This window comes from Muntiacus reevesi, chromosome 18, assembly GCF_963930625.1.
Source record: "Muntiacus reevesi chromosome 18, mMunRee1.1, whole genome shotgun sequence".
Classification (NCBI taxonomy): Eukaryota; Metazoa; Chordata; class Mammalia; order Artiodactyla; family Cervidae; genus Muntiacus; species Muntiacus reevesi.
This window is the reverse complement of record NC_089266.1, coordinates 25762895-25790704: the sequence shown is the minus strand read 5'-3', so window position 1 is coordinate 25790704 and position 27810 is coordinate 25762895. Positions and strand designations below refer to the sequence as shown.

Below are 27810 nucleotides of genomic sequence, written 5' to 3'. Positions count from 1 at the left end.
AGGCAGATGCAGTGTGTACAAACAGGGGGCTGTTTACTGGTTGCCGTGAGAAGCCTGTACACAAAGAAGGCACAAGGAGGGGGAGGGGGCTCCCCTGCTACAGTACCATGGAAGGGGGGAGGGGCTGAGGAGGGGACCCGCCAACAGGCCGGGATCAGGACAGGTTTTCTGGAAACAGCTCAACTTCTAGAATGGGCCACAGGTGAGAAGGCAAAGCTGAACTGGCTCCAAAAGCCAAGGATAGCCAAGAGCTCCACTTCTAGGTCTCCAACCCATGGTCAGTGAAGGCAGAGTGGGGTCTGGCAGATGGGGCATGATGGGGCTTCCTCCCTGTTCTACATTCAAGTGTCGCTCCCTCTGTGATCGCGTGGAGATCCCGCCAGGCCTTCAAGGCCAGGATGGTAATGTGGGTGAGAAGTGGTATCTGCTCTGTACCCGTCCATCATCTCCTTGGCCCAGCACCGGTCCCCACTCTATTGAGGATTCCATCATGCTCCAGAGTGGTCCCAGCACAGCATGTCCCGGCTGCCTAGCAGCCTGTCCACCTCTGTTTTCTCCGGCTGCGTTTCCTACTAGCGCGCAGGATGGCCATGGCTGAGTTCAGAGGTTTTCTCAGCAATTCATGAAAGAAAGCCACCCTGGGGACCTTCTTTCTAGTTCATTCTGCTCTTGGTCTGAGCATGCCAGATCCTGTGAACACCTCCTTGGACGACCTCAGGCAGGGTCCCCACTCTTTGCCATGGGTGCTAGGAGCTGCACTGGGGCTCTGGAGGTCTGCTCCTTGTCAGTAGTTTTCATCTCGAGGTCAGGGTCAATCCAGTGCCTGTGGCTCATGATGGGTCCAGTGTGAACAGAGGAAGGGTCACCCATTGGGGGCCTCTTCCTCCTGGCTCTGGCAGAAGGCCTTTGGCTTGGTTTTGGCACTCGTAGAGGCTGGGACACGCATGGCCATGCACCATTCGGGGTGCACAAGCACAGTCTACAAGCAGTGGGACCCACGTGTGCTCATATGTGTCCAGGGCAGAGGGCCACAGTGCTCAGCAATGTACGGGCCACAGCCCCAGCCTTCCTTCAGGGAGAAGGCCACGGCCACATAGCACGTGCATGCACTTGAAAGGTGTGTGCGCCCGAGCCTGATGGTGCCAGCCAAAGGCAGCAGCCCCCGTGGTCTGTCGGGGCATAACTTATGATAAATAGAAGAAGGGGACACTGGGGGAACAGGGTGCAATCAGGGAGGATATCAGTAGTATTGGCCCCGAGTCTGCCAGCTGGTCACCCAGTGCTTCTTGGTGGGCAGGGTGCTCCCTGGAGGTGGGTAGCGCTCCTCCTCCCGGATCCTCACTGCGTGATACTTGGGCATGATCCGGTAATAGCGGGTCCGCTTAAAGAAGTCACACTGGAGAAGGGGGAGAAGAGGGAGGCCTTCAGAAGAAAGCATTTACAACCAGCGGGAAGATGTGCCCAGTCCCTTCCTTCTTCACCAGGAGGTCCGCAAAGCCAGGACCCCTACCCAAACACAATGCCATCTCCCTGCCCTGAGACGAAGATGACAAGGTTCCCCACCCCAGACCCCAGAGGAAGGAGGAGCTGAGGAAGGCAGAGAGAAGAGGGAGAGGCAGATGGAGTCAGAGGGGCAGTCACCTAGACTGCAGATGGAATGGCTAGGAGAGGTGGTGATCTACAGTGACCACAAAGTCGGGAGGGGTCAGTTTGTCAGCTCAAGAGACTCCTAAGAGGAAAAGTGCTGGTTCCCAGGAATAAGGGCTCTACCAGTTCCCTCCTTCTCTGGAGGTGGGGATGGGGGTATGGAATCACTCTGAATTCTGTCTCGTGGCCTACAAACATGGGGCCTAGCCTTGACCCTTTCCAATCCCCAGAAAGCATAAGGGGCACAGGGAGGTTTATGGCTCCCTCTTGAGGTCCCAAGTCCTTGAGGGACTCAGTGGGGAGGCTGGTGAGAGCAGACACCCTGAGCTCTCCCAGGATATGGAGGGGAGACCGACAGAGTAACCTGCTTTTTGGGGTGGTGCGGGGGACAGAGTGAAGTGCAGACAGGGCCCATAAGGGAAGAGGAGCAGAGAGAGAGAGTCAGAGGCCCCAGCCAGCTGGGGGCTTGGGGAAGGGGGCCCGGAGGCCGCGTTACCCAGGTGGGCCGGGGGTGGGGGCTGCCCCCCTCAGTAGTCTTCCGTCAGCCTCTCCGTCTCTGACGGCTGGCTCTTCATCTCCGCCTTCTGCCTCTTAGCTTCATACAGGGCGCGAGTGCGGGCTCGCTTGAAGAAGCCGCACTGCGGAGGGGAGGAGGTGGGGAGGGGCCATCAGGGGGAGTTGGGGGGTTCTTGCCAGCAGCACTCGTGAACTGGGGCTTAGGGCTGGGGAGCCTGGATGCCTGGTTCCCAGCCCCAGCTTGGTGATGTGGCAGGAGCCAGAGCTCCTGGTTCCGCTTTCCAGCTTGCAAGTCCCCCCATTAACCCAGGACTGGGAGCTGGAGAGAAAGTGGGGAGGACTTGGGTGATGGTTGGGTGAGATGGACGTGAGGAATGAGATGAAGGGAGAGTTGGTGAGGGTCTGCTGGCAGGGGGTCCCAGAGTGGGAGTCCCAGTGGCAGGCTGGGTGTTCTAACCTTCCACAGCAAGAGGATGATCAGCCCCAGCAGCAGCAGCCCAGCACTCACAGCCACAAGCACCAGCCACAGCTCGATCTCAGCCGGTAGCTCCTCCACCAGGTCAGAGTCAATGTCCACGGAAAACTGGAAGGGGTGAGAAGGGGCTCAGCCACGTGTCCACCCCCTCAGGCCCTGAGATCATCCTTCCTGTTTGGGCTAGACCCAGGACCCTGCTGTTTGATTTACCACCTGTAGGGGGCACACAGGGATTAGAAAAGCCCCTGCCAGCCCATTGACAGGAGCTGATTTCTCTATCCTCCCCTTTCTCCTAGAGGCAGACACCAAGATCTCAGATCTGGGAGGCACCCTGGAGTCTGGTTTGTGACCCACACATCCAGGCTTGGGTACCAGCTCCATCTTTCACAAGCTGTGGGATCTTGGACAAGTAAATTCACCTCTCTGAATCTCCATTGATTCGTAATGCCTACCTCATAGTATAGTAGAGTGGCCAAAAGTATGGGTTCTGGAGCCAGACTATTTTGGTTCAAGTCCTAACTATGTTATTCACTAGCTGTGTGACCTTGGACAAGTCACTTAACCTTTCTGTTGTTCATCTGTGAAATAGGGAATATACTAATAATATCTGTATCATAGGTTGCTGGGAGGATTAAATGTGTTTGATATGAGTAAACTGCTTTGAGAAATACCTGGAATAGAGCAACACTTCCACAAATATTTACAAAAAAATAGAATGCATAGCATATAGTACCATTTTTTCTTCCCCTACAACGAAGAGATATATTCGTTGTAGGTTTTACAGGTTTTACAATATAGTTATTATACATATTTTGCATATATATACACATATATATTTTTTAAAGTTCCTTTGTGTGTGTTTAATATTTACTTATTTGGCTGTGCTTGGTCTTAATTGCTTCATGTGGGATCTCATTCCCTGATCAAGGGTCAAATCTGGGCCCCCTGCATTGGGAGTGCAGAGACCTAGCCACTGAACCACCAGGGAAGCCCCTGCATATAAACTTATATATAGAAAAATATTTTTCTGACTGTACATGATTTCTTAAAAAGTTACTTTTATTATTTCATATTTTAAATGTCTATATTAAACATATATATATTTTTCAAAGTAATTAGCCTCCAACTAATAAAAATAAATGAAAAAAATGTACAAAAAAATTTAAAAAATAAACATATATTTTTCTCTTTCACATAAATGGGATCTGTGTGTACTATACACATTCTTCTGTGACCTTTTTCATTATCTTTCGATGTCAGTTAATAAAGATCAACCTAATCTCTTCTGACGACTGCACATCATTGTAGGAATGTGCCAGAATTTATTGAACCAATCTCATACTGAAAGACATTTAGATTGTTTCCAATTTTCTGCCATTATAAACAATGCTTTAAAATATCCCCATATATTTATGTTTGCAAATTTGTCCTATTAGCTCCTTGATATATTATCATATGCAAGATCAAAGGAAATGTACAATTAAAAGTTTAATAGATATTGACAAATTCATCTTTAAAAAGAATCTGTCAATTTATATGCCAATCAACAGCATTTCCTTCTACCTTATCAGAACAAGATAGCATTCTTCTTTTTAATATTTTCTCATATGATATGAAAAAAATCTTACTGCTGTTATATTTCACCATATGTACAATGCCTATGCATGCTGCCCTTTCTCTTTATATATTAAAAATATGTCTATCAATATTTTGTCATATATGCTATAAACTTTTTAAAAAGCAATATGTCTTTTGCCCTTTTAGTTTCTTTACCATCTCTTTTGCTGTATACAGATTTAAAACTTCATAGAGTTGAATTTTTCAAAATTTTTTTGTGATTTCTGGGTTTAATAAAATAACTCCCTCTCCCCATAATTAAAGATTATTATTAAATTATTTCCTGAATTTTCTTCTGGTATATTAGGTTTTTTTTCCTACATTTAAATATTTAATCTAACTCAAATGTGTTTTTGTTTATGGTGTGAGGCAGGGGTTTGTCTTTACTTTCCAGACATGTTCTCCCAATACTACTTAATCATCTATATTTTTCTCCTGATTAAAATGCTATCTGTATAATAAAAGTAAATTCCTATTCTGTTCCATTGATCTTCCTGGCCCTTCCTCTGCTACCTTAGTTTATTTTAGGAAATATACGATAATGTATTTAACCAACCCTTCATTCACCTCCTATACATTTCCCTTCTAACCTTTTCATAACAAATTATCAGCAATTTTGTGGTATTTAGTTTTCCATATACAACTTAGAATCAAGTTTGGGAACTTTTTTTCAGGTTAGCACAGAAATGCAACATCTTTACATGCAGATCAAATGAGCTCAAGTAGAGGTTCTCAACCCTGGCTGCACAGTAGAATCACTGGGGGTACTTTTAAACATACCAGTACTGGGGTCCCACCTCCACAGACTCAGATTTCATCACCTAGGGGTGTAGTCCAGACACTAGAAGTCCTCCAGGGGATTCCAATGTGCTGCCAAGACTGAGACCAAATAACTAAAATGTGTGGCCGTGCTCTGAGAAGATGCCCTGCACTCCCATGCCCTGGCCAGGTCCTGCTGTCTCCTTAACACGCTCACTCACCCGCACTGTCTTATTCTCCATGTTGATGGTGGGGACGCTGGTTCGGAGGAACAGGGTGGCCCAGCTGGCTACCCTGACTCGGTCAAAGTCTCTATAATCCTGGAGGGGGAAACGGTGAGTCAAAAAAAGCAGCTGAAGTCCCTCTGAGCTTCCTTCCTGACCAGCTCCCAGGATACTCTCCCTCCACAGAGCATCTTTAAGCAGCACTCCAAAGGACCTGACACCGGGCCTCTCCTCTACACACAAATGCACATCATTCATTCATCTCTGTGTCAGGTCCTATGCTGGATTGTGGGGACAGCAGGGACAGTGAAGGTCACAGTCTAGGTCTGGCCTGCGGGCTAAATCTGGCCCAAGAGCTGCTTTTGTAAATAAAGTATTTCTGGCACACACACACGCCCATTCACCAGTGTATTGTCTGTAGTAGTCTCATGCTACAATGCAGAATTGAGTACCTACAACAGAAAGCGCGTGTCCCACAAAGCTGAAAAGAAATGTTTAATCTAGTCATTCACAGAAAAAGTTTGGTCTAGGTCGGCTGGCGCTGCAACCCAGAGCAGAGTGTGCTAAGTGGCATGTGTGGCTTCTGAGACAGTTCTGTGAGTGTCTAGATGGGAAAGGTCATTGTCAGCTACAAAAATCAGAAAAGATCTTGCTGGTGGTCTCTGAGGGAGACTGTGAAGGCTGAACAGGAGTTTACATGCAGAGGTAACAGATGGGAGCTGGCATCCAGGGAAAAGGAGCAGCACGGGCTAACGCAGAGAGGTGAGAAAGTAATGGATACACAACAGAATAAAGGACACAGGAGATGTTATTTTATGGAGACAAAATGATGTCATGTCCACACATGGATGCAGGACTAACTCTGACAGGGCACACAGTAACAGGTGCAGAACCCAGCATGCATCTATCTCCATGCAGTCACCGACAACACTCAGGTACACACGTGTGGTCTGGCCTCACCCGCTCCCTGTTGCTCTCCCAGCCCGGGGTGGGTGGCAGTTGAGACCGGCACTGACCTCGATGAAGGTGCTGTTCCACACTCGTGCCTGGATGGTCACGTTGGTGATGACAGGGGCATCAGGAATGGGGCACTCCAGCCACACACAGTGGGTGTGGTCACTGCCACAGCTCTGAGATAGGCAGGGAACACAGACCCAGACAGTCTGGGTCTCTAGATTCTCCAGACTTCGCTCCAGGCTTTGTCCCAACTATGGTTGAAACTGAAGGGGCCTGTCCTCATCCCTTCACTCAAGCACATTCCCCGCCAACCCTGCATTTATGTGTTTAAGGCACATTTTTTGGACCACGCATATATAGATGCCAGCAACATGGAGAACAGGAAATCTGGTCCCTGTTCATGTACATGGGGCCCAAACCTGAACACCACCTTCCCACACTGGGACTTTGTTCCTGCTGGCTTCCTCCCCTGGGGGGCTACTCCTCCCTCTCCACCCAGCTAGGCTTCAACTTGCTGCACAGGTCTGCTCCCCTCTCCCTTCCGACAGAGGGCACCCTGCACCCTGTCTTCATCTTGTGTCTCCCCATCGCTAGTTCTAATGCCCAGAGCTTTGAACAGCTATATAACCCCCAAAAGGCTGGGGTTCCTGGAAATAGAATCAGGGCCTGTGATTTTGGTTCACCGTACCAGCTGCTCCCCAGCACAAGGCAAGGGCCACATCTCCACATCAGACTGGAGTCTCCTGGAGAGTAGCACCTATCTCTCTTGCTTCGTATGTCTTGAGGTGTCCACTCATCCTATGATAGGTGGGCATACTCCCCCCAACCCAGTCCTGGCCACTCACCAATTGGATCTCAGACTTGGCCTTTTTGGCAGCAGCCAGAGTGACAGGCGGGGGGCCTTGGCCTCCTCCTGGGTCCAGTTGTCGCCGCCTGCGCTGTGGAGATGGCAGCCTGTCCCCAGGAACCTGAAGGGGGTAGAGGCGATTTACTGGCGGAAGGAGCAGAGGTGAGGAGAGGAGGAAAGGGCAGGGAGAGGAAGATGCTGGCCTTTCTGCCTTGCAGCTAGCAAAGAAAATGGGCCACAAGTGAACGCTCCCCCTGGTGTCCTTACAGAGAGAGTGAGGTTGAGAGGGTTGATAAGGTCTCCAGGTGGCCAGCAGTGCCAGGATCCATTGCCACGGACAGTGATCTCCGTGGGGTACAGCAGCCACTTTCCATTGCTGACTTCATAGGGCCACTCCAGCCCCAGGACCAGGGTCCCCAGCGCTGACAGCCCTTCACCCATTGGGCCCACCTGTGAGGACAAGGGATGTCACGGCTACTTTCTCCTGGGAAACCACCTCTGTCTCACCGACCCCCAATCCTCACACCCTCTGACCCTGGACCCAGAGGTCCCTTTACCTGGAACTCGTACTTGAGAGGGCTTCCCACATCCTCCACAGTTTTCATGCCAGACTCACCCATCACTGTCCCCCCAAAGAAGCTTTGTAGCCGGTGATTCACCCTGGGGGTGAGAAAGAGGCTGGAGTGATAGGGGACAGTAGGGGCCCTTGCAGGGGGTGGGTACCAAGGCTAACTCCTCTGTACAACTCCTCTGACAGAAAGCAGACCTGAGACAAACCCCAGCTCTAGCATTTACTAGCTGTACAGCCTCGAGCAAATAATTTAACCTCTCTAGCCTCAGTTTCTTCAACTGTAAAGTAAGGTTAATCTCTTAAGTGGGGTCACTGTATCATGGGGCCATTTTGAGAAGACAATGAGATGATGTATATAAAATCATTAACACAATGGGCTCTCATGAAATGGTAGGGCCACACCAACACCTTCGCCCCAAAGTTGCTGATTCCTCCACTGCTAGCTGCTCTGCAAGGAGAACAATAATAGTGACAATAATGACAGTGATGTTGAGGATACCAGGCCAAGAGAGGTGTGTCAGAGGAGCTTGGGAGACACTTTAGGGAAGGGAGGCCCAGGCTCCTCAGCAGGCTGGGGTTCAGGGCGGTACCCACATGCTGAGTGAGGCCTGGAGTGTGTAGTCCACCAGCAGAGGCAGGGTCACGGGCCGTAGGTCATCCTGGTGACTTGACCTGAGGAAGGAATGCAGGGGGTAGGGGAGGAATATGCCAGCTGAGGCTGGGGGGCACCCAGAATACCTCAATTCCCATGTAAACTGGTTTCCTGAGGTCACTCACGTGGAGAGCTGCAGCTGCGCCTGCAGTTCCCTTGTGTGTAGGGTCACTCCAATGACCTCGAAGGCAATGAGTAGCTCCATCTGCCATAAGGGCAAGAGAGGCAGAGATGGGTGTTTGAGGCCAGGCGGGGGTGATGCCATGGGGAAGAGAGGGGCTGAGTGCTGTGCTAGGAATTTGGCTCTCTGGTCTCCACCTTCCACCTGTCTCCACTCTTCCACCTTCCTAGCCTCATCTGCCTCCCTCTTCCCATTCTTTTCTGTTAGTAATAGCTCATGTAGCTCAATACTTCTGAGCTACATGACGTTGAGCAATCACTCAAGCTTTCGAAGCCTATGTTTCCTTTCTGTAAATCAGCACCAACCTCCTCAGAAGGTTGTGAGAAATATATAGAAGAATTGGGCTCAGGGCCTGGCACATGGCAGGTGCTCAGCAAAATCAGTTTCCTCGCTTCCACCTGCTCTAGCTTTGTGCATAGCTCCCTAGTGGCTCCATTTTTCTGTCTCTGGGTCTCTCCCACCCCCTATTGCATCCCTCCTCCCCAACTCTAGCTCTTTGATTCAAGGAGACCTGGGAAGCAGGCAGGCAGAGGGAGTATAAGGAATTCACCAGAGGAGCAGCCTTGGACCCACAGCCCTGGGAGAGTACAGTCGGGCACTCACCCTCTGGTTCCGTTTGAAGGGGTTCCCCAGCTCACAAACAATGGTTTCATTGGCTTGGCAGGCTCCAGGCTGAAGAAAGAAGACAAATCAGATCTAGGTGGTCAGACTAAGGCTTGTCCTACCCCTCTCCTGTGGCAGAGGGCCTGAAGCCCTTGAGGCTTGAGAACTGGGTTCCCCTAGGAACAGAGACGCTGGAGGCACCTGAGGAAGCCCGGCCCAGAGGACTAGGGTGGGGGGGACACGTGGCAAATGACAACACATGTATATAACATGTACGAAGGATGCATTGGGTCGTGGTTGGGCTCTGAGGAGGCAGAGGCACTCACGGGGCGCACTGAGGACAGCAGCAGGGACGGAGGCACTTCCAGGGTGAGGAGCGCCTCGTGGGCATCTTCCCCAGCCCGCTTCCGGCTTGGGGTGTTGGTCACGTTGATGCTCAGGAGCAGTTTTCGGAGGTCTCTCCTGTACTGGAGCCTGAAAGGGGAGGAGAGCCTCAGACTGAGCCCAAAGCCCTGCCCCAAACTGTTAGGCTCCGCCCCTCAGAAGAAAGCCCTTTCTGGCCAGGGAAGGCCAATCTTATAGTTCTTGGCTAATTAAAATCCCTCCTCTCCGACTTGCCTCTCTGAGACCCCTCCCCTCAGGTCTCAACAGCTCTCTCCACTCTTTCCGACCAATAGGGCCCCGCCCCTCAATTTCTGATAGCCAATGAGGTCCGGCCCACCTTGGCCAACCAGCCCCGCCCAGAGCGCACCTGCTTAGCCGCTGCCCCAGCTCAGACACGAAGGCCGCCCGCATCTGTAAATTGCTGTCGCACCTATTGTCCTGCCCGCATTCCTTCTGGAACTGTACCTGTGGGTGGAGGGAGCTGTGAAGGGCCCACCATCTATAGCTCTCCAGGCCCTTGTCCTTCCGGCCCCCGCCCCGGCCCCGGCCCCACCCACCTCCGTGTGGTTCTCCAGAGTCTGCGCTTGGTTGAGGACCGGGTAGGCGTCCAGGGACCCAAGCCCCAGTTGGGGGCGATCCGGCAACCGCAAAGGTAAAGAGTAGTTCATGGAGATGGTGATGGGTCGGAGTTTGTCGCGGACGTTGTCCTGGGAAAGGAAGGTGAGCTGAACCCAGCTCTGCACTGCCCTCCAAACCAAGTTGTATCCTCATACAAACTTAAACCCCTAGGGAGGAGCTGTGCCCCTCTCCTTCAACCCTAAAAAACCCCTGTAAGGCTGAATCCCCTCTGGTCTGCTCACCAAACTGACCCGCTTCGGTAAGATGTGGCTCCTCCTCTCCAGAGACTCCTCTGGAGGAAGATTGAGACTTCCTTCATTCCTGGGGTTCCCAAGTTGAGTTTTCCCTTTTCACTCTGATGTCCCAGAGAGAGCCTGAGCTTGTCCTGGCTTGTGGATGCCTTTTCCCTGGAGACAAGCTAACAATCTCACATACTTCTCTTTGGCCCACATCCTGGCTCCAAAGGTCTCTGTTCTCTACCATGGGCTGGGTGTTGAGCCCTGTAGCCAGCCTCCACTTACCTATGACTTTCCAGGTCAATCCACAACCTCTGTCTCTGGAGAGAACTCATTCCCTCACCCTTGACCTTGGGGATTCTCCTGGGTGCATGGAGTTACCTCCTCCTGGGACCATGGAGTCAATGTACCGCCCCTCACCCCTCCCTCACCATCAGGAGCAGCTCCAGCGTCTGGCAGCGCATCTCAGGCATGGAGAAAAAGCCATGGAAGACAGCTGACTGGCTGCGTGCAAAGTGGAGTCGGGGTGGGCGGCGGTCCCGGTCAGCCTCCAGCGTGTAGGCCAGGGCTGTGGGTGCACAGGGTGGTCAGCAAGTGACCAGGTGAGCATGCCCCCCCTCGCCCTACAGCCCAGCACTCACTGATGTTCCGCCTGTAGTTGGGGTTCCCTGCACTCTGGTTGTAAGCAAAGCACAGCTCCACCTGTACACTGTTGAGGGTGGGGGACATACAGAGGGTCAGGTCACGGCGGACCCAGATACCCAGGTCCCATCTCTCACCCCGTTTACTAGGCAAGAGGAAGCAGGGTCTTTGGGGGAAAGGCAGGGACAAAACTGAGGAGTCTACAGAGCTGGGCTGGGGTGTCCCTGGTCTTTTCAAGCCATAGAAAACAGGGTTAGAGGGCACCAGTGGGGAGGCTGAGGTCCTGAGACTAAAGGAGTTGCCTAAAGCCAGGTGTTGGCCCAGCCAAGTCTTGGGCAGGATCCCCAGTCCAGATCTCTTTCCCCACCACCCACTGCTTCCCTACTTCATCTCCCTCAGCTTTCTGATCCATTATCCTCATTCACTAATAGACCTTGGGGTCATCACTGTCATTATTGTAACCATCTTAGCAACTGTGTTTTTTGAGCACTTAGGATTTACAGAGCACCATGCTAAGGGCTTTTTGTACATTATCTCATTTGATTATCACAACGACCCTGTAAACTGTTGTTTTTTTTTTAATTAAAAATTTTTTTTACTGGAGTATAGTTGCTTTACAGTGTTGTGTTAGTTCCTGTGAATTGGTTATTATTATTAGCACTCCCTAGAGTCCATCCCTACCATTGCAGTGGGCAAAGCTGGAATCTGAACCATGCAGACCAGAGCTCCAACCACCATGCCCTACCTGCACCCCCACCACCACAGTTCACCCATTAGTAAGGAATCTTGCTCTTTAATGAGGTTGAGTGGGGAGGGCAATGCTTTCCCAAGAATCAACCCTTTAATGGTGGGGTATCAGGAGTTGCCAGGGAAGGGTTTTGAAAGCCAGGGTCCCTCCTGGGCTTCCCAAACATCAGGAGGAATGAAAAGGGCAGACTGGGGCCAGAGGGTCTCACCAGGAGGTGGCCGTGCAGAACGCAGGGTCCAGTATGGATGGCCTGGCTACCAAGGTCTTGTAGAGGATGTTGATGACAGGCCGGGCCCTACATAGAAAAACCAGACATCAGTGCCTCAGGCCTGCCCCAGGCCAGGCCAGGGTCCGGGCTCAGGCTTGCATGGACCTGATTCTGAAGGAGGACAGAGCTGCGGCTCCATGCAGACAGGGACGGAAGAGAGAGGCCCCCATCCACCATTGCCCTGGCTCACCTCAGCAGCACAATGCGGTCTGACAGGCTCCCCACCAGCAGGTCTGGGTAGAAGTTCTCATCCACGTCCATCTGCCCACTCAGGGAGTAGCCAAAGGTGGTCAGGCCAGGCAGTCCCAGCTGCTCTCCATGGATTACCTGGGGGCAGGGGGAGGTGGTGGGGACAGGCTCTGGGGAAGGTTCCAGAGAACGGGGCCCATGGGGAACAGGCAGGAGTACGTGAGGAAGAGGAAGAAGGTGCCTCTGTCCCTAGCCATCTGTACCTGCTGGGGCTGTCTGAGGAGCCCCCTGGAGCTGCCATGGTACACGTACACTTTGCCCGAGCCCTCGAATGGGGCCCCCACAGCAATGTCTGGGAAAGAGAGAGAGTTCAGGGTCACCCCGGTTACTATGGGCCCCACGGTTTTCCAGCCCTGTGCTGCAGGCCGCAGAGCCCAGCATGGCGTGACCTCCCTGTCAAGCAGTGCTCGGGCTATCAGGGAACAGAGTTCTGTGACTTAGGACTAAAACTGGGCCCATTAGGCACCCAATTGCCTCCTTTATATATGGGAAGTTAGGCCCAGGAGAGGAAAGTGACTTACTAAAGTCACACAGCAAGCTAATGTCTCAGGCAGGTCTAGACCCCAGATTCCTGACCACTGGCTATTTGTTTTCCCTTATTACTGTGCCTTCCTTCTCCCCTGTCAACCGCCCCTCCAGACACCTGGTTCATCTCATGACATTTACCAGCAGGGTCACAAAAGCAGGGGTTCCCCATTTGTGACTTTGCCGGATAGTTCTCAAACACTCATGTCATCCAGTCCTCACGAAAGTGCTGGCAGTAGGTAATACCGTCCCCACTTCACAGATGAGGAAATAGGCTCAGAAAACTCAAAAGTCGGGCAGCTAATGAGTAGAGAAGAGGCTATTTGAGCCTATGTCTGTCTAACAGTGGGGGCTGGGATTTTCATCACAACACTATAACTTTTCCTGTTAACTTCTAACCATTATTTCCACAAAATAACCCCCAAATGTTTTGTCTTCTTAAACTTTCTAGTTTTCTGCTTTTGATCTGATAAGGCCTAGGTAATTAGAAAGTCAAGCTTGGAGAAAAAAAAAAAAAAGAAAGTCAAGCTTGTAGGAGAAGTAGGCAAAGGAAGAATAAGTAGGTCTTGAGTGACAGCTGGGCAACTCTTGGATCAGTAAGTACTTGGGCTTCATTAACTGAACTTTTTAGCACCTATTTTGGCTCTTTAGAGATTCCTCTGCCTTCCTTTTGGTTTTTAGATATATTCTGGGAAATTGAGGTTGTCAGAGAAATGACTTCCAGATAAGCCAGGTGCTCCCATGGCAACCAGGCTAAACCCCTTGATTTATCCCTCTCCTTGACATGCAAGGTCTGATTGGTCTCCAAGTCCTGCAGAATAGTAACTGGCATCCCCTATATTCAGAACTTCTACTATGTTCCTGTGCTTAACATCCACACCTGGTATAGTATATATATATATTTGGCTGCATCAGGTCTTAGTTGCAGAATGCAGGTTCTCTAGTTGTGACATGCGGGCTTAGTTGCCCCTCAGCATGATCTTAGTTCTCCGGCCAGGGACTGAACCCATGTTCCCTTCACTGCAAGATGGATTCTTAACCACTGGACCACCAGGGAAGTTCCACACCTGATATAGTAATATTATATTATTTTTTTAATTTTTAATTGGAGGATAACTGCTTTATAATATTGTATTGGTTTCTACCATACATCAACATGAGTCAGCCATAGGTAATACTATATCAGCCAAATGTACCATGCTCACATTTTGCCCCTTCTGTTCCCACCATTGTGTACACTCAGCCTGGCCTTTGATGCCCAGTGGTATGTGCACTGTTCCCGGAGGTCTACTGAGCTCACCCCTGGGGGCTCCCTCTGCACTGCTGTGAGCTCCCCAGACCTGGGCCCGAGTCTGTCTCCTTTTTGGGCCCCATCAAGCCTGGTATGCAGCTGGCTCTCTCTCTCAGTGGGTGTTGGGGCGGGAGTGCTGGCTCATACCCTGGAATCCGTCTTGGTTGATGTCACCAATGCTTGCCACAGAGAAGCCAAAGGCGGAGTGACTAGGGCCGTGAAGAAGGAGGGAGGGGTGGTTGGGGAAGGAGGTGCCTGCCTGGTTCATGAAGATATAAATTGCACCCCCTACTTCCTCTTTCCGCTCAAAGTAATAGGGGGCACCCACCAGGAGGTCCTGCCACCTGCATAGGAAAGAAGGAGGGGGAGATGGAACACACAGCATAACTGTTATTTAGCAGACACAACTGTGCCATGCAGGGCACACAACTCTACAAGTGATGCTTCTGGCCGTAGGTTGTGGGAAGGACATGGAAGTGTCAATGTGACTGATCTCATAGAAAACACAGCTTGTGGAGAAGCCATGTACACACAGATCACACCCAAACAGCTCATATCCACTAGGGCCATACGAATGACAGGCACAGACAGTGAGATGCAGGCATCATGAAATTGTCATGCAAATACCCCAAATCCCATAAAGTCTGATTGCAAATCAACATGCAAAATGGATTTGTAAATCCCTGCAAACAACAGGCAAAAAAAATGTACAGTTGCAAACCTCTATTTCTCTGCCCTCACTCGTGCAAGCCCACCCACTCATCATTCTCCCTGGCCACAGAGAAATGTCCCTGGATTCTCACCCATCATTGTTCAGGTCTGCCAGGGCAATGGCACTGCCAAAATAGGCTCCCACCTGCGTGCCCTCCAGCACCTGCCTCCTCCGCAAGTCTCCACCTGCTTCCTGGCTCAGCAAAAAGACAGCGCCCACATGTTGGTGCCGCGGGGCACCTGTCACAATGGTGATGTTTGTGGGGTGCAGGATGGCACTGCCCACCTGCATCGTGTAGCCTGGGATGGGAGGAAGGTGGTCAATAGAGACTCCAGTAAGGTTGGTCCCCTTGTACTCTGGTCATCTCCCAGTATCCCCCATTATCTTCTATTCCTCTATTCTAAGTTGGGCAAGAAAGTGGACCTTGGATGCCCAGCCCCAAGTCCTGACTGTACCCTGACCATGAACTCCATGAGGGTCGTGACTCTGCCTCTGGGGGGAGTATACAGCTGGTGCTCAGGGTGTGCTAGCTGAACTGAATGCTACTGGTCTCGGTGCAGCCTGGCCTCTCTGCTCCACAGGCACCAGTGTGCCAGGGACTGAGCCCCCTTCTCCTCCCCACCGAAGGGCCACTACCACTGGACTCACCAATATAGAAGTTTCCTATGTCCTCTGGGTCCTTGTAACTATATTCAGACAAATCCCAGTCCTTCCGCTGAATCATGTAGCTGTTTCCTTCACAAAGATTTGAGGAAGGGGGTATGTAAGTCACCACTCCTTTTCTCCACTATGTCCAGCCCCCCCCCTCCAGATGAGGATAATAATAACCCCTTTGATCTGTGAGTACTTTGCCATTTGAAAATCACTTACTCTTTATTTTAACAATTCTGAGCTAGCATGATGACCCCCACTTTGCAGATGAGAAAAGTGAGGCTCAGGGATGGAGAGCTAGGGATGGAGGCTCAGGGATGTCCAGTCATGGCTGGAATCCAGTCATCTGGGTACTGGCATACTATCAATAGATGACATTTCCCCCACCCTAGACAATGAAGCCAAACTCACACCATTATCTCCTAATCCTGTCCCCAGACTTGGGCTACCTACTTTCCCCTGTCCCCCAGGCTGCTGCTGGAGAGTACCTTGGCCCTGCCAAGGAGTGGGAGGTAAGACTAGCAGAGTGAGCAGAGGCCTCAGCCTCAGGTGAGCCCAGAGCTGTGACTATGCCCTGGGCAACCTGTTGGTCAAGAGGACAAAATAAATAAATCATTGGAATGTAACATACCACATAAGAAAACATAGTCAATAATAATGTAATCACTTTGAAGAGTGACAGATGGTTTCTTGGCTTATAGGGGTGATCATTTTACAATGTACTTAAATGCTGATCACTATGTTATACACCTGAAACTAACATAATATTGTACATCAACTATACTGCAATTAAAAAAAAAAAATAAACAAGATTCTGGGCTCCCTCTGCTTGTTGATTCTGCAGTAGTAGATGCAGTAAGGGAAAAGAGGTTGCTGTTGCTATAGCCTGTGGTGGAGAGAGGCAGGTGGAGGGTGTGTGAGCTGTCAGACACCTAAAAGGCAGTATGTGGTGTGGCAGAATCAAGCAAGAGTTTTGATACAAGAAAATACTCTGCAGCCCTCTCAAAAGATTGCCTTGTATGTACTGACATGAAAGCATGTCCACAATTTTTATTGATACCTGAAGAAGAAGTAGAAGAACAATACATTTAAAATGATTTTCTGTGTGGGTATGTGTGTTTCTTAAGACACCTATATATTCTAAAATAGGTCTGGAAGGACCCACAAGACACTTAGCAGTATACATTGGGAAATGGGACAAGGGAGATGTGGGAGAAGAAGGGCGCTCTTCCTGTTTATTTTACTGTACCATTTAGTAGTTGTACCAGGAATATGTTTTATTTTTTAACAAGTTTTAAATGGTTAACCTGGCATCAGATGGACCTACATTCCAGTACACATTTCAGGACTTATTATGGCCTTGGGCAATTTATTTTACTTCTCCAAGGCTCAGTTTTCTGTAAAATGGGTATAATAATACTTGCATTTTAAGATTAATGAAGATAACAGGTGTACCTCTGGTACCTAGAAAACGCTTTAAAATAGCAGAGGTCGAGGTGGTTGCTGATGGTGGCAAGGGCATCCTCTCCTCTGCCCTCTTGTGTGGAAGCTCTGGCAGGCTGCCTCAGGGCCTAACAGGGGTGGTGGTCTCTGCTCCTCTTCCCTTCCCCCACGGTCCCCACCTTTCCAGTTGTAGGCACCAGGAGCGCCAAAATACACGGTGTTTTGGGTGAAGCCGCCGCTGGTGCCCAGCTGGCACATGCCCGTCTGCAGGTAGTCGGTGTTGCTGTTGCACATCTCGTTGTGGTAGGTCTGCCAGTCATCCGTGGCATTCAGCTCCAGGTCGTTGCCTCTCACATAGCACTTGCCCACCATGCGCCGCTGGTCCTCTAACCCCGACCACAGCACCTGGGTGTAGCGGTGGGCACAGACCTGGGGACCCCCCCCCCAACACACACAGCTAAGCCCGCAGCAGGGACTCAGGAACGGAGTCTCCATGGCCCCGTGCACCTCTGCTTTTGCAGGAGAGGAGTGGAAAGCGGTCTTCCGGCTTTTCTCTCTTCCCACGGAGATGCCTGGACCTGCATTGCCTTTCCAGAATTCCGAAACCTGCCCTGAAGGTTACGAACACTTTTTGGAAGACCAGAAGGTACTGGATTTGAGAGTGGCTTGGAGATCTCGGCAAAATAAAAAGGGAAAAGGATGAGGGGATGTGGGGTTCAGGTTCTTGGGTCGAAAAGGAGCTAGACACAGAGCAGGTTAGGAAGTTTCTTCTCTGTTGTCCCCTGATGATCCTGCCCTCTTAATAAACGGATCAATATTAGAATAACAACAACCACCACAGCAGCAGCAGCTAATACTTAAGAGTGTTTATTTACTTAGTAAGTATATGCCAGACACAAGTCTGAGCTTTTTGCATATTAATTCTCTTAAGCTTCCTACCAGCTCTATGGGCTAGGGATAATTACTTCCTCATTTTAGATAAGGACACTGAGGCACAGAGAAATAAGCAACCTCACATCTAAGAGAGGCAGGGGATAGTCAATCCAAGGCTGTCGGGCTCTGGGGTCAAGCTCTTAAGCACCAGACTGTGCTGCCTCTCTCGAAGCTTCTCCCTGCACATGAGAGGTGCTCCATTAAAGTTTATTGGGCAAATCAATAAGAATAGGGTATTTGTAAAACAGCCAGGGGCCAGAGGAAACCCAGAACCAGGCCTAGTTCTTGTTTGCTTGTCTTTTGTGTCCCTTTTCACCTGTGAACCAAACTTATGCTCGTGCTGGCCCAAGTCTGTCCCGAGTCACTGGGAAGTTTCTAGTGTTGGCATGTAGGGCATGCTCACTAAAAATGAACTGAATGAGTGGACGGGCAAGTAGAAGACTGTGGAAGGACCCAAGATCTAGACTGACTTAGGTGGAGCCCTGGGCCCACCATCCTTAATAAGAGACTAGAAAAGGTGTTTCAGCGAGCTGGTCAAACCCAGAGCTTATGACAATGTTCAAAGGTGACAGAAACCACAACAGTGATGACTATGAGGGTGACAAGTTACTGAAAAGAAGTGCACTGTCCAGACTGATGGAAGTATGCTATTTCTTTAACGGGTGTTGATTACTTGGGTTTATAATTTGCCAAAACTCAACTGAAACTTAAAATCTGTACATTCACTGTATGTAAATGTTACATAAATTTAAAAATGAAAAATAAATTGTCTATCTGGGACTCAAAAATTGACATCCCAGGGGCCAGCACTGACGAATGCAGGCTGGAGGTGACAAGTGACAACAGGGAGTGGCCCCCAACCCAAGCCGGATGAGCTGGAGCAGAAGGGCTGTGCTTCTTCCGTCAGCTGGCCTCCCCAGACGGAGTGCGTCCAGGCCACACTGCCTGAGGCTCTCTCTGCCCTTTCCATCTCGTAGTCCCCTCAACTCATTCCCACAAAGGGTGAGCACCGCCCCTACCCTGGGGTGGGGGGAATGGGTGATTCAGAAAGGACCCAGGCTGGCCCTTGGGAGAGTGCCAGACACCCTCCCCATCCCCCTGCCACAAGTGCAGGGTGAAGGGACACACATGCCCATGGAGACATACAGCTGCAGAAATCGACATTTGCAAGCTCTTGCACCAAGGTCCCTTCTGCTCTCTGCTTCCCTCTGTAGCTCCCGGGAGATGAAAGGAAACGTCTGGAAGGGGATCCGACAGTGAGCCCAGACTTACCAGGACTCTACCTGCAGGGCCCTGGCTGGCCACAGTCACGCCGAGCCACATGTCCTCAATGATGTGGTTAGGGTTACCTGCGGGCATGAGAGGGCTCATGAGCCAGGGCACTTCATCCCATCCTCTAGGCATCCAGTGCCTCCAGAGGGCAGGAGTTGATCCCTCCCAGATCTCCCACTCCAGCAGGGCCACCCTCCCTCCCTGCCTTCCCCAGCTCATCAGAGTCTGAGCTCCACAAACCCCATTTGGTCCCACTCTTCCCTAGGGCTCCCTCTTCCCAACTGGACAAGAAAGCACTGAAGCTGCCCAGCTGAGCCTTCTGTCTCTTCTAGTCATTCTCTCTGCGCTACCTCCTCCACCTGCCTCCTGACCCAGCACCACTTCCTAGGCCCTCTTCTCACTTTTCTCCTTGATGTCCATCCGCTCACAGTCATTCTTGTGGGCAGTGAGTGGGCACAGATACACAGCACCAGTCCGGTTGGTAGAGCCATCGGGCACAGCAAGGTCCCGGGGGGCGCCAGCCAGGAGCCTGGGGGCAAGAAGGTAGTAGACTCAGGCTCACACTCGCCAAAGCCTGCTTCAGACAACTCACTGCTTGATGTGCAAGTACCGAGCATCTGCTCTGTGCCAGGCTCTGAGGGCGGGAGATTAATGGCTCCGTGCCCCTCCCTTGAGGAGTGCCCAGGGTGGGGAAGGCAGGCAAGGAGACAGGCACCTGTGGTCAGTGCCTCATGAGAGGAAAGCAGCGTGCAAACCAGCCCCGACTCTGCATGGGGGGCAATCAGGGAGGCCCACAGAAGAGTACCTTGGCCTGAGTCTGAGGATGCTGCCCAGGGCTCACCAGGTAAAGAAGGGGAGGAAGGGCACTGCAGGCTGAGGTCTGGCATGTGCAAGAGCCAGGAATCGTGAGCAAGAGGGTGACTCAGGGATCTGCCAGGCCCTCGGTACAGCTGGAGGCCAGACACATGGGGAGGAACAAGAGGGCAGGGTGAAAAGGGAAGCTGTGGAGGGATTTTAAGCAAGGCAGAAACATGGCAAGATCTGGGTTTTGGAAGGACTGTTTTGGTATCTGACTGACATAAGCAGATCTGGTTTGGGGAAAGAACGCTTGGCTTCTGAGATGAAGGTAGATGGGAAAGACGATGGCAGTGTTGTCCTGGCACAAGATTTAAACTCCCAGAGATCCGAGGAAAGGATGTGTGAGGTGGTGGGGAGGGGTGGATAGTTGGAGGCCTGGGTCCTACCTCTTTAAGCTATCGGAGGACTTAGATCTTGGGGTGGTCTGAAGAATGTGGGCAGGAAAGGACAACTGACCCCAAACCACAGCTGGGTGAGATGAGTCAGCAGGGTCCTTAAGTGACACTGGGGTGTCTTCTGGCCCCCCTTCTACCGTGTTGAGGCAGATTTACGAGGTATGGGGGTGATGGCAGGAGAGCGGGGTACCTGACACTTTGGGCGGAATGTTGAGCACGAGAGTGGGGGTGCATGAGGACTGTCAGTCACCTTGTCCCTAGTCTGCCTGGAGCCCGTCTTTAGGGATGCCACCTGCAAGTCCCTACAAGGATTCTTAGGGCTCTAGCAGCCCATCCCATACCAGACAGGTGACTAGAGGAGAGGAAGGCAAGTGATCAGCCTTGACATATTCTCTCAAAAAGTAGTTTTTGGACCACTAGAATAAAAAATCCCTGCGATATTTGTTCAACAGGCAAATTCCTCAACAGGCAAAGCCCATCACAGACAGCTTGAGTTGAATCTAAGGGTAGAGCCCTGGAACCTACATATTTAACACACACCCCAAATATTCATATCGCGGTTTGAGAATCCAGCTCTACCACCCCTTGCTCTCCCAGCATCATCTGTATGCAGCCTTTGGACGTTCTGCCAAGACCACCTCCTCAATCCTGCTGGACCCCACCTCCTGGGTGGTAGACATCTCCCAGATACTCCTCCATCTGCCTCAGCAATGCTGGTTCCTGAGGCTCTCAGCTAAGAACTGGGGCACCAGGCCTCCTGTCAGAGCCTGGATATGCAAAACAACAGCCCTGCCCGAAGCTCCTGCCTGGGACCTGACAGTGAGGGCAGCAGGGATTGGGCAGGGCCAGGCCTGGGCATGCCGGGGCCTGGGTGCCTCCGCCCACTGGGTGTCAGGAATGTGCTGCCTGGGGGTGCCGTGAAGGGCCTGCACCTCACACCTCAGCTCAGACTTCACCCTGGAGAACAGTTCCTGAGGGCAAGGGTGCAGCTTCTCTATGCAGGGCAGGGCGGGCAACTCCAACAGAAGGACTGGCAGGGGACCAGCATGGCAGCCAGGCCCTGTTAGTCATCCTTGATCTGGGCTGAGGCGGGTACCTAGTGAGCCCATGGCCTCACCACCTGTAGACATCTGCCCCCCAGTGTGCCCGACAGGTGAGAGCGGGGAGCCGCTGCCCGTGGAAAGGGAATATTTCAGCCCTGGAGCTGAGGGGTCTGGTTCTAGGTGTGTTCTGCCTCAAAGGATAATTTCCTTTCCCCTCTCTGAGCTGTGAGTGCTTCATCTGTAAAATGGGACAGCAGCTGCCCCATCAGCCTCCAGGATTGCTGGGGGAACAGTGGGTTCATTCTTTAGAAGGGCCTTCTGACTATGAAGCCGAGACCCATGTGAGCACTGTGGTTCTGCTTTCTTGCGGCACCAGGATGGCCCCAGCACATCCCCAGGCCTTGTTCTAGGGACCTGGGAATTTCTGCCCTGCCAGGTGAGCGCATCTAAAGCAGAGTGCACCGAGCAGACTAGTTCAGGTGTGTTGATGGGACAGAGGGTGACGAGGAAGTAACACTTCGGGGGCCGAAGGATACCAGGCCATCAGTCAGGTCAGTGGGCTACTGGCAGCTGGTCATTCGAGTGTGGGAGCTCAGATTTGGCTGGAGGTAACAGCTGGGGGTTGGCTACAATGACCTTGGAGGGGTGGGTCCAGGCTTCAGTGGGCGAGGGGTACCTGGAGAACCCAGATTGCATTTCAGGGCGAGCAATGCAAGGGAAGTGTTGCTAGGCCTGCTGCTTTCCAGGCCCAAGTTTAAGTGCTGGAATGGCTGAGGAGCAGGTGGCCACACCCTCCCAGTTGCCTCATCTTAGAGGGAGTGGCCTGAGGGACCCCCTCCTCTTAGCCTCCTGTGGTACAGAGAAGGCAGAGTTGGGCTTGAAGAGCAGTCGGACTGACATAAAACCCCTTACTACCTGTACCCTCTCTGCTCTCACCCTGCACCAGCCTGTGCCCACTGAGGGGCAGTGGGGCGAGACCCTTACTCCAGCCCTGCATCCCAGGCCCCTCCCTCCCCAGAGATTCCACAAGGTGCTCCCCCCACCTCCCTGGAGTATTTTTAGCTCCTACTTGGCCCGCTTAGAGGCCCTTTAAGGCCCTCTGGCTCCCAGCCCAGGATCCAATGGATCCACAGCCAGAGGACTGGGAATAGATGGGGGGGGAGGAGGGTGTGCAGGGGGCCGGGTCTAGCTTCCTCCAGCCACAGTCAGGTGTGGGAAAATCCAGAGGGTGGGAAAGATCTTTTTGTTGCCGTTGTAAATGAATGTAAGTTACTAAGCAAATGAGCACACTGCTCCTGCTGTTGGATCTGGTCCAGATCAGATCAGATCAGAAGCTGATCCCTCCCAGGCCACCACTGAGGTCACCCTCCTGGCAGCGGTCAGAAGCGGGATGCAAGGCAGGATACTTTGTTCAGCTCTTGCAGCAAGGGAGAAAGGAGACTGGACGGCCTCTCTCCTAGAGTCAGGCTGGGCTAGGTGGGAGCTGGTGCCCCTCCAGGTGGCAGGGAGATGAGTAAAATGACCTCTCAAGGGCTTTCAAGCAGCTGCCTCTTCACCCTACTTTTTGGCTCCAGCTAGACAGCTCCTCTTGGTCTTTGTAGAGGCCCCTGAGCTCCAAGTCCAGAGAAACCCTTTCTCACTCCTGCCCCTCCCACCCCCACCCCATCACTCTTCCTGGGGCAGATCAAAGCTAATGCAACAGCCAAGTAGAAAGCAACAGAGTCAGAGGAGGCTGGAGAACAGGGCCCAGGGGTGTCAGGGCACCAGTTGGTTCACCCCAGAGAAGTCTCCCTGGGACATACTGGGGCAGGATGATGTTCAGAGAAACAGCCCGTAAGATTCAGCTTACCAGACTCATCACCTCAGGCAGGCACTGGGGTGGCCCCAGCGGAAAGACTTCAGTTAAACACTGAGGGGCCAGCAAGTCCAGCACTCAGGCCATGGGCCCCCATGCCTTACTCCTTTGGCCAGAAAGCCGGTTAGGGAGGGTTCCACTCCAGCTCTGAGTGCTTGGGTGGGGTGGGGTGCGGAGGGGTAGGGGGCAGCTCTCTGATGCCCGAATCCCAGCTCTGTGCCAACCCTCTGCCTGAATTAGCCATGTCCCCAGAGGCCGCTCCTGTGTTAGCTGAAACACTAGCCTCTTCGTCCTCCCCAACTGCCCCCAGTCCTCTTTCCCCTCTGGTGACTCAGCCTAGAATCCGAGCACCAAGCTGGGGAAACGACAGAATGAGAGGACAGGAGAAAGAGGCCTTGCTCAAGCCTCCAATAATAAAGAACAAGACTGTTTTTCTCATTTCTTCTCCCTTTCTCTGACTCCTTAGTATTTTTTCCCCACATCTGATCCCTTAGGGCATTTTTCATGTCTTCTAACCTCAATCCCCCTTATTGTAACCACCATCCTCTTCCTTCTTTGTTTAGTTCTGATCAAGCCCTTTTCACTTCATTTCTACAAGATCAGGCTGCCCCTACCTCCCACCCAGTTTTAAGTGCCTTGGCCTGGCCTGGTCATTGGATAAAGCCAGAGAAAAAGGACACTGCGCATCCAAACCTTCTGCTTGCAGCCACAGCTGCTCTGCCCATTTCCTCTGGCATGAGCCTTGCAGGCTGCCAGGTGCCTGCCCTACCCAGGGAAGCATGTTTTAGGGGAACAAGTAAGCCTGGTTCCTGCCTACTTCGGGTATGACCTCATTTTTCTGGAGCTCTGGCCATCCCCGACCCAGGCTTCCCAAACACCCTCATTTCCAGGCAAAGGCCCCAGAGGTATCTCCCATAGTCCACAAGGTCAGGTCAGACCAGGACACCTAGATTCCCAGGAGGGAATGACAGAACACGTACGGGGGAAAGCAGGGGAGGTCCGTGACCATCTCCCAGAGGAATAGTCCCTCTGCTTCCCCAGGGGTCCTCACGTATCTCACTAACAAGCCCAAAGCACCCTGGTCCTCTCCCCTTCCCTGCCCTGCTCCTGATCACCAGGAAACTGGAGATTCCAGAGACTGGGAAATTGGGGCCGGGGTTAGCGTAAGCCTCTGATATTGTGGGCATGGAACCACAGTCTAAAGATGAAGGTGATGGGGAACAAAGACACACTTTTGTTTTTAACCATTACTACAATAAGGCCTTCTTTGAGAATATATTGAAAGTTATGCTTTTCCGTCCTCCTGGCTCTAGAATAATGCACAGACATGCAAGACTTTGCATACACTTTCCAAGGTCCCTGTATCTTCTGAAAATCTGCAGGGAACTCCAGGCTCAGACTTTGTTCAGGATCATGAACCCTCCCCCATTTTCCAAAGGGACTCTGAAGCTAACAGAATATAAGACTGCCACTTGACTTGCTGGTTCCCCTGAGCTGTGTACTCAGGCAGCTATTTACATCTGGCTACACAGCAGGCTGCAGCTAAGCCCAGCTGGCCCGGCTGGTTCTCCCTAAGGGTCATGGGGCAGAATTCAGTGAGAAGAGGAGACGAGCCAAGATGTAGAATCACCCCTGGAAAGACTGAAGATTCCCAAGTGAGTCACCCAGAACACTATCTAGAACTACCTGTCACTCTGAGATTCATCAGTTTTAGAAACTTCTGGGCTCCTGAAAGGCCTAATGCCATCTCTAGCTGCCCAGGAAGAAAAGTAGGACTCCTCCACTAAGTCACCTTGAGTGAAGCCCTTGGTTAGCACAAGAGCCCTCAGCTGATGCAGTATTTAACCCAAATCATCTCCTTAAAACCTCATTATTACCCCCATGAAGAAAGTGCCCTAATATATGAAGAGTCAGGTATTAGTGACAGATTCTAGATGGGAAACTGGTAATGGGATTGGGAGCCTCTTCTTTCTCCACAATGCCAAGTTGCCTTCTATAGACCAACAGAGGCAGGAAGGCATATATAAATCCAGGCTGAACCCCTTTCTCGGGAAAACAGGCCTAGAAATATCCTGTTTAAGGTCACAGAGCAGAAAATAAAAATTAAAAAAGGCTGGGGGCGGTAGGGAGTATTGCATATTACAGAAACTATTATTTCCTCCAGCTTTCCATTACCTACCCTTGCTTTTCTGATGTTCTGTTTATACTACATTGCCTTATATCATGTTGATTCAGCATTGAAAATCTGAAAATCTTTTTCTGGGCTGGGGCAGAAAGAGCACTAATATAGAAACTTAAGCTGATGGTCACTTAGAGTCTCGAAAAGATGGAGTATTGGCTAAGGCCAGACTGCAGCTGCTGGGGTCGGGCTGGGAAGGATGTGGTAGCCCTAACCTCTGCAGAAGCCAGACGGAATTAAGGCCAAGTAGGCAGGTAGACTGGGCAGGGGCTGGGCCAGCAGGGCAGGGGCCAAGGCTGAGGCAGAGTCTGGACTTTGGACATTCCAACTTCCTCAAGTTTCTGCAGGTTCCAGCCAGAATTGGGAAAGGTTTCAACACACCCTTTACCTGACCACGTCCTCTTGCTCGGCAGGGTCTGACATCTCAGTAGGTCAAACAGAAGAGCCTGCCTGTGCCGTCCTAATAGCCTTCCCTCCTGGACAGCCTCACCTTCCCCAGCTGCCTACCCTTTTCCTCCACCTGCCAACCTCAGCACACTGAGCCCACGCAGAGAAACTTCTCAAACTTGGACATGCCCCTCTGGGCATGATATAGGGTGGGGGGACAACATAAGCAGCTGGATGTGTCTCCTTCCCATCTCTCTTCTCTGTCTAGCTCTTTCCCCTCCTTCTCCTTGCAGCTGTTGGGGAAGAACAGAAGAGAAAAACACTATTTCCCTCCTGAAACCAAAACAAACACACTCAGGGTTGAAGATTCAACATGAATCCGTGGAATGCGAAGAGACAGAACCGTCTAGTGGGAGGGCATCACTGCTAGGGGTGGGGGTGGGGTGCAGGAAACCAAGGGGGAGTTGGGACGGCTCCTCCACTCACTGCTACTTCTGCATCCTCAAGGGGTCTGAAGGAGCGCCTGGACAGCTCCAACCACCCAGACTCGCCCCTCACCTCTCTCTCCAACCACCAAGCACTTGAGAAGGCCCTCCAGTCTGGTTCTGCGCAGGGTGTGGCTGGCGGGGCCACACAGTAAGTGTGAGGTGGGGGCGGGCTTAAGTGCATGTGCCCGTAGGTCCTTCCGGGAAAGGAGAAAGGCGTTTATCTTGCAGTTTTCCCCAGTTCCCAGCCCAGGAGAGAAGAGGCATTCGGTCCACTAAATTCCCGGTTCATTGAACGGGAGGCGTCTCAGGAAACGGGGACTCCACTTTATTCTCAACAGAGGTTTAGAAGGCTGAGGGGCTGAGTCTAGACAGGTTCTGGCCAGGTCAGCACTTGCAAATGATTACTGCCCCCATCCCACTTCCAATCCCTCTATTTCCCGCCAAACTTCAGCAGCAGGAGAGCCGCCTAGGTCCCCGCCCTCTCAATCTTAGCTCCCAAAAGCCGACGGCCTGCGAGCCTGGAAGCCACCGGGCCCTAGGGCTCGGACTCAGCTCGAGATCCGCATCCTGTGCGCACACTCTTCCTCCCACCCCACTCCGGCCAGTTTCACTTACAGGTAGCGCTGTTGTCGCTCTGTCTGCCGATGGAGGGCGACCGAGTAACCGAAGAGGCTGCCCGGGTTCCCGGCCTCCTTCACCACCAGGAATCGGGTGTCCAGGTTGAAGGCGGAGGCGGCGCGGTTGCTTGCGGCCACCATCAAGGCGAGCGTGCCGAGCAACGGGCGTAGGACGCCGGCGGCGCGGCTGGGGCCGGGGCTCATGGCTGCTGGCGGGAACCTGTCCCCTGGCGAAAGCGCGTGAGGGCGTGGAGCTGGGAGTGAGGACCTGTTCACCTGCTCCCCCGCGCTATCGGAGAACGCTCCCGCCGGCCGCGTAGTTAAGCCCCGCAGCGCTGATCAGTTTCTGGCCCCTAGACTTGGTCAATTTTACATCCGCTCACGGTCTGAACGCTCACATTTCCCTCGGAGGTCCGAGGGGCTGTTCTCCCGCCTGCCCTGTCCCGGGTCACCGCCCCCCTGCCCTGGACACCCTGCCCCCCAGCTCGCACCGGCCGCGCCCACTTGGCCGCAAAGTCGCCTCCGATCCGGGTTCGGCGGCAGATCTGAGCAGGCAGACCGGTCCACCGCAAGGCAGACTGGAAGGAGGGGGTGTCCGCCGCGCGCGCCCCGCCTCCCCACGCCCAGGCCCGCACCTCCCCACCTTGCGCGCCCAGCCAGGGCTAAGCTTTCCTTCCGGGGAAAGAGAAAAGGTCCCTGCTCGGCCGCCGCCTCTTAAAGGGGCAGCACCGCCCCTCCCTCATCCTTCCTGAGCCGGCTCCGCCCTCTCCCCCAAACACCTGTCGGGAGACCCCAAAAGCTTGGATTTCCCCTCCCCTCCGCTTGCTTCTCCAGAGAAGCGTCGCTTCCCGAGCAAGATGGATTGGACGGGCGGAGCCGGGGGTGGGATTTGTCCCGCTGCTTTGCTGCGGCCGCTGGAAAGGCCGTTCCGGGCGCGGCCACCTCTGTGGGTCCGGCTGAAGAGCCC

General features: G+C 52.3%; 1 protein-coding gene across 2 annotated transcripts; it reads right to left on the bottom strand.

Moving 5' to 3' along the window:
• Positions 1 to 16: 16 nt before the first annotated feature.
• On the bottom strand, positions 17 to 27544 carry ITGA3 (integrin subunit alpha 3). 2 transcript variants are annotated; one of them, XM_065911005.1, is made up of 27 exons: positions 27487 to 27544; positions 26842 to 27070; positions 19423 to 19550; positions 19022 to 19098; positions 16996 to 17245; positions 15371 to 15457; positions 14814 to 15021; positions 14158 to 14354; positions 12398 to 12486; positions 12136 to 12272; positions 11886 to 11972; positions 10929 to 10996; positions 10719 to 10855; positions 9991 to 10140; positions 9801 to 9898; positions 9376 to 9523; positions 9050 to 9118; positions 8391 to 8470; positions 8208 to 8285; positions 7600 to 7702; positions 7310 to 7492; positions 7041 to 7163; positions 6255 to 6368; positions 5236 to 5334; positions 2621 to 2746; positions 2144 to 2285; positions 17 to 1396 (listed from the first exon to the last, which is right to left on the bottom strand). In XM_065911005.1, exons 2-26 carry the CDS (start codon positions 27045 to 27047, stop codon positions 2175 to 2177), a joined length of 3153 nt encoding a protein of 1050 aa, XP_065767077.1. In that variant the 5' UTR covers positions 27048 to 27070; positions 27487 to 27544; the 3' UTR covers positions 17 to 1396; positions 2144 to 2174. The 2 variants fall into 2 exon arrangements, with proteins under 2 accessions (XP_065767077.1, XP_065767078.1); XM_065911006.1 differs by lacking the exon at positions 27487 to 27544 and adding an exon at positions 27335 to 27406.
• Between the last annotated feature and the right edge of the window lie 266 nt (positions 27545 to 27810).